The sequence below is a fragment of the Hyperolius riggenbachi genome, chromosome 8 (assembly GCF_040937935.1).
Source record: "Hyperolius riggenbachi isolate aHypRig1 chromosome 8, aHypRig1.pri, whole genome shotgun sequence".
Classification (NCBI taxonomy): Eukaryota; Metazoa; Chordata; class Amphibia; order Anura; family Hyperoliidae; genus Hyperolius; species Hyperolius riggenbachi.
This window is the reverse complement of record NC_090653.1, coordinates 290,905,040-290,911,039: the sequence shown is the minus strand read 5'-3', so window position 1 is coordinate 290,911,039 and position 6,000 is coordinate 290,905,040. Positions and strand designations below refer to the sequence as shown.

The following is a 6,000-nucleotide window of genomic DNA, read 5'->3' as shown; positions in this document are numbered from 1 at the left end:
GACATCCACCGGCACGGAAAAGATTGGCAACATCTCCTCGCCTGCAGGGAATGGTCTGGAGTAATCACACATCCAGCGGAAGATGCAGTAAGGACGCAGTTTACCGCCATGGTATACTTACAGTTTCACCTCGCTGTCCAGGGTGTCCTGGAAGTCCGTCTTTCCCTGCAGGACCCTTAAGAAAAAAGAAAGATTATGTTACGATTGAACTCTCAGTGGGGGACATTTATCAAGAGTGTCTGAGACACAATATTGGTAGGTTTTTAGAAATCCATGCAGAACTGTCTCAGACAACTTAGGGCCCTTTCACACCAGAGGGATTTTTCGGCGTTTTAACGCCACGGCCGAAGTTGGCGTTTTGCTAGGTAAAAGAAAGTCCATAGACTTTCATTTTACCTTTCACATCTAACTCGGCGTTTTGGAGCGTTGCGTTTCAACGCTCCCAGGAGCTTTTTCAGGGCTGTTAACAGCCGAAGTTGGCTGTTGGCGTTTCAATGATAATCAATGGAAAACGCCAACTTCAGCGTTTTCAAAGCCTTTTCAAAGCGTTTTACAGCTATCTTGTTCACTTATTTTTATAGAAGAAAAAAAAAAGGACGTTTTCATATGGGCTGTAAAACGCTTTCAAAAGGCTTTGAAAACGCTATGTATTGGCGTTAAGCAAAAGGCTGACTTTCAGCCTTTTCTACCGCAGCCTCTAGTGTGAAAGAGCCCTTAAGAAATCACTAGATAGGGTAGTTTCCTTTTAAAACAGTTGTAAAAGAGGAGGAGTTAGGAAGGTTTCTCAGACAGTGCAGTGTGTGAGGGAAATTGCTGTTGCTAAGGTAACCAATACATCTGCTGTATTGATACCAGCATGTTCTGAGTGAGGGATTCAGCAGGGGAGGAGCACTTGATAAATCATGCCTAGCCTGCACTGCACAATCTGTAGAACTGCTATTAAAGGGGCACTACAGCAAAATATATGCTTGTGGGATTTCCCTAAAAGCAAGTTTCTATTAGAAAGAGCAACACATATTAGACAGTGCTTTAGTTTACAAAGGTCATCTGGATAATATATAGCTCAGATACAGATCCTGCCAGCTCACAGCCCCGTAGTCCTAGTGCAGGAGAAAGTACTGTGCTTTGGCATGTCTTATGTAAATAAACAGGCTGCTTGTACATTTACCTAACACCTTTCACAGCATTACAAGAATGGGCTTGCAGTGCTTTCAGCTGACAGGAGGAGAGATAACTCTAAGCACAGAGAATAACTGAATACAGAGTCCGTCATTTCCTTTGCCTTGCGATGGGATGCCAGGATCTGTATGTGAGCTATCAATCTTATACAGATGAGCTTTGTAGACAAAAGCGCCATCTAATATGTGGTGCTCTTTCTAATAGAAACTTACTATTAGGGAAGTCCCAAGAGCTTATTTCGCTGTAGTGCCCCTTTAAGTACTTCTTAATCTGCAGCAGTTTAGGGATGGATTTGCACTTTTCTTAAAGGAGAACTGTACTGAGAGGTATATGGAGGCTGCCATATTTATTTCCTTTTAAGCAATACCAGCTTCCTGGCAGCCTCCATATACCTCTCACTACAGTTATCCTTTAACTATAGTGCAGCTCTAGAAATTCATGCTAAACTGCCGCTATTATGTAGGATTTAAGAACGTTCTTATCATGCAGAACTGTTCCCCTGCTGGTTAGAACAGTTTTAGAAGAAAAAACGGTCAGTAATGCTGTGATAAATCTGGCCCACTGTCAGGAAGTGGAAAGTTGTGTCATAACAACAAAAAAGACAATAAACCGAATACAGGAGCTGAGGTGAGCTTCGTGGAAAAGGAAAGCGAGATGAGAAGTTGGACTGAAGGTTTGTTATCCATCACGTTAAAACGGCAGTCAACAACCGATCCACACCTTCGGTTTCATTTTTTTAAATTCAATTTGGAATAATTTAAAAGCACACCTGGAGAGGGATATGGAAGCTGCCATATTTATTTCCTTATAAACAATAATAATTGCCTGGCTGTCCTGCTGATCCTCTACCTCTAATACTTATACTAATAGATCCTAAACAAGCATGCCAATCAGGTGGGTATTCTTTGTCAGAATCTGATCAGATTAGCCACATGCTTGTTTCAGGTGTGTGATTCAAACACTACTGCACACTTGGCACAATCACATATGCGTATTCCACTATGTGCTATGGGGAAAACTCATGCAGTTCTGCCTAGTGGGTTCCTTCCCAAAGAGATCAGCAGGACAGCCAGACAACTGGTATTATTTAATAGGAAATCAAAACGGCAGCCTCCATATACTTTTCACTTCAGGTGTCCTTTAAACCAATGTTTCCCAAAGCTTTCCTCAGATCCATGGCTGCTAAAATTGGATGATCTGCAACAGCCAATCAAATATCTCAATTTCATTTTCCAAATTATTCTTCATTATTCTCAGATTCTGATTGGATGTTTCAGACCATTTGCACACCTAGGCATTGCATTGCAATATAATCACATAGCACATTGTATGTACTTTATGCTTCACCCTATGCGTCGTGTAGCGCTCGACACAATTTTCCCCTCTGTAATGATCCTATTTTTCCAGGATATGCAATGTCCCAGTGCGCACATGCAGGGTGTACTTTGCGCCTGCAGCGCTCATACATGGAGGAGCGCACAGTTGCACGACGCAGGTGCAAAGCAGGGCCCGCACCTATACAGCAGCATGGTGCCACTCGTGCACATGTTTTTACCTCTATGCATGAAAGGCTCTGTGTTACTGCGCAGGTGCAAACTCTACAGGTGATTGCGCAGTGCTGCTGTGCTCGTATACAGAGGGGATAAAATATATATATGTTACAGCAGTCAGCAGATGACGCTATTGGAAGCACAGCTCGCCAATGAGATGCAAATAATTGGCCCCATCACAATCTGCATACAGTTTTCGTTCAAGATGGGACCACTTGAATGTCGTTGGCCTTTTCTAAAGGGGCCCATACACGGGTCGATTTCAGCCATAGATTGATCGATTGGCCGTAAATAGATGCACGATCGACTGACCAATTTGCAGACAATTTTGATCTATCTGACAGGATGGAAAATCTGGGTTGATCGGCTGCTGGCAGCAGATCGATGGCCCATAGATTTGCGTTGGATCTAATGGTGCAGTAATGCATGTAGATCAATTTTCAATAGATTTCATTCTGAAATCTATTGGAAATCTGTTCCTAGTGTGTGGCACACATCAGATAGATTCCTGTCAGATTCGATCTGACAGGCATCTGACAGAAATCTATCTGATGATTGAATCTGCTGTAAATCTATAAGTGTATGGCCACCTTAATGGTAAAGGTTTGTTTGAAGTGTGTTTCTAATCAGTGATAAGGAACAGAAATCTACTTACAGGGGGGCCCTTCGGTCCTGGGAATCCAGTGGGTCCTTGAGGTCCGGGTGGTCCCTGCGATAACACAAGATTGGAGTTAGATCTTAAGAAACGATTGGCTTGGTTTCAGCGATAATGAGAACAGTTTATTGGCTGAACATGCATCGGCAATGCTACTCGATAAAGCTGCGTCTAGAGTCACGAGCAGACAATTCGGACCAGGGCTACGGACCTCGCGGTTTTACAAGCGGAGCCATGTACACAGTGTTGTCAGGTAGTTATAAGCTTGGATTTGTAAGCGGAGGATTGGTTGAACAGGAAGCGGGGTCTGGTATTGCATGATGGAGAAGCTGTCTATAAGCATGGAAGAGGGACAAGGCGCATGGATGGGGGGACAAAGCTCATGGAGAAGGGACAAGGCGCATGGATGGGGGGACAAGGCTCATGAAGGGGGGACAAGGCTCATGGAGAAGGGATAAGGCTCATGGAGAAGGGACAAGGCTCATGGAAACACACCGCCATGTTAATGCAACAATACTACGACAGACGTCAGCCTCTCTGATATCAGCACATCGAAGCTCCAACTGCATGTTCTAATGGACTTAGAACATGTTCTGACAACACAGGAAGCCTTACTCTATCCATACGTTTCCCCCTTAGCACCATGCTGCCAGCACACAGATTATATACGCGACATCTCCCGGCTACAGCGGGCATGCTCAGAGCTTCTCATGGGCCTGGCGGTTCTGCCAAATGCGGGCATGCAGGCGGAGTCTACCTTTCCTCATCAAAGTGGCACATATTGGCTTCTGTAGCGTTGCCCTCTTTCTGGCCACGTTCCTGCTATAGTCCAGCCATGTGTTAGATGTAATATGTAGTTAAGGGGGCTGTCATCATTGGGGGTGTATAATTCATAACTCTTCTCTTGGCTGGATCTTGTGTAAGTGATGGAGGTGTAACATCAAATAAACTTCACAGCACTGTCTGTTCAGTAGTGTATCAGGGATCATTGTTCTAGGACCTCAAAGTATCCATGTGTCATTGTTCTAGGACCCCCTTATGTCAGCGCGGCATAGTTATAGGATCCTCTAGCTATCAGCCTGTCCTAGTTCTAGGGTCCCTCAGGTGTCAGCACGTCATAGTTCTAGGGTCCCTCAGATGTCAGCACGTCATAGTTCTAGGATCCCCTTATGTCAGCGTGTCATAGTTCTAGGATATTCTAGGTATCAGCCTGTCCTAGTTCTAGGGTCCCCAGGTGTCAGCACGTCATAGTTCTAGGGTCCCTCAGATGTCAGCACGTCATAGTTCTAGGATCCCCCCAGGCGTCAAAGTTCTAGGATCCCCCAGGTGTCATAGTTCTAGGATCTCCTAGGTGTCAGCCTGTCCTAGTTCTAGGATGCCCTAGGCATCAGCGCATCATAGTTCTAGGATCCTCTGAGTATCAGCCTATCTTAGTTCTAGGGTCCCTCGGATGTCAGCATGTCCTAGTTCTACGATCCACCAGGTGTCAGTGCGTCATAGTTTTTAGGATCCCCCAGGCGTCAGCACGTCATAGTTCTAGGATCCCCCAGGCGCCAGTTCTACAATGCCCCCCAGTGTGCGATAGTTCTACAATGCCCCAGGTGTCAGCATGTCAAATTTCTAGGATCCTCTAAGTGTTAGCCTGTCCTAGTTCTAGAATACCCCAGGCATCAGGGCATCATAGTTCTAGGATGCCCCATGTGTCAGCACGTCATTATTTTAGGATCCCCAGGTGTCATAGTTCTAGGACCCCCCAGGTGTGCTGCTACAGGGCTTCCGAGTAGTGAGAGGGTTTGGACCTCTGCGGCTCCCTGGTTGATGGAGGCATGGGGGAGCCTCCCTGTGGCTCCCCTGGATAGTGCTATGTAGCATGAACTAATCTCCGCAGGGCAACCTTTTACGGTATTAGTTTTAGACCCTGCATATTATGGCATGTGAAAGCAAATGCAAATTTGCATGAGCAATGCCTCGTGATCAAGCCAATTAGGCCAAATTTGCAAAGCCAGATATATCAGGTTTTAGCTTGGTGTTTGGTGCACACATTCCTCTGCTGCTGTGTCCATAGTTCTAGGTTCCCCCAGGCATCATAGTTCTAGGTTCCCCCAGGCATCATCGTTCTAGGTTCCCCCAGGCATCATCGTTCTAGGATCCCCCAGGCATCATCGTTCTAGGATCCTCCAGGCATCATCGTTCTAGGATCCCCCAGGCATCATCGTTCTAGGTTCCCCCAGGCATCATAGTTCTAGGTTCCCCCAGGCATCATCGTTCTAGGTTCCCCCAGGCATCATCGTTCTAGGATCCCCCAGGCATCATCGTTCTAGGATCCCCCAGGCATCATCGTTCTAGGTTCCCCCAGGCATCATAGTTCTAGGTTCCCCCAGGCATCATAGTTCTAGGTTCCCCCAGGCATCATAGTTCTAGGATCCCCGAGGCATCATAGTTCTAGGATCCCCCAGGCATCATAGTTCTAGGATCGTCCTAGGTGCTGGCAGCGTTGATTTCACGCCTTCCTGTCTCACTGCTGCCGCCGTTAAAACGCTTCTTATATAGGAGTTATCTAATCGGCTATCTTTAGGTATTATTGAAGAACAATTATGTCTCAGCACCACTCATTAT

At 45.9% G+C, this 6,000-nt stretch overlaps 1 protein-coding gene and 1 long non-coding RNA gene across 3 annotated transcripts in view; one reads left to right on the top strand and one right to left on the bottom strand.

Annotated features, from left to right (window-relative positions):
- The window catches only part of COL5A1 (collagen type V alpha 1 chain), a 468,893-nt gene that overhangs the window by 91,119 nt on the left and 371,774 nt on the right, over positions 1-6,000 (bottom strand). For both annotated transcript variants that reach the window (XM_068249145.1, XM_068249144.1), the window contains exons 36-37: positions 3,385-3,438; positions 122-175 (exon numbers count right to left, since the gene is read on the bottom strand). In XM_068249145.1, coding sequence (XP_068105246.1) covers positions 122-175; positions 3,385-3,438 — 108 coding nt within the window. The remainder of the gene's footprint in view (positions 1-121; positions 176-3,384; positions 3,439-6,000) is intronic.
- LOC137527982 (uncharacterized) overlaps positions 1-6,000 on the top strand; it is a 97,923-nt gene that overhangs the window by 55,487 nt on the left and 36,436 nt on the right. The gene's annotated exons all lie outside the window — the stretch shown is intronic.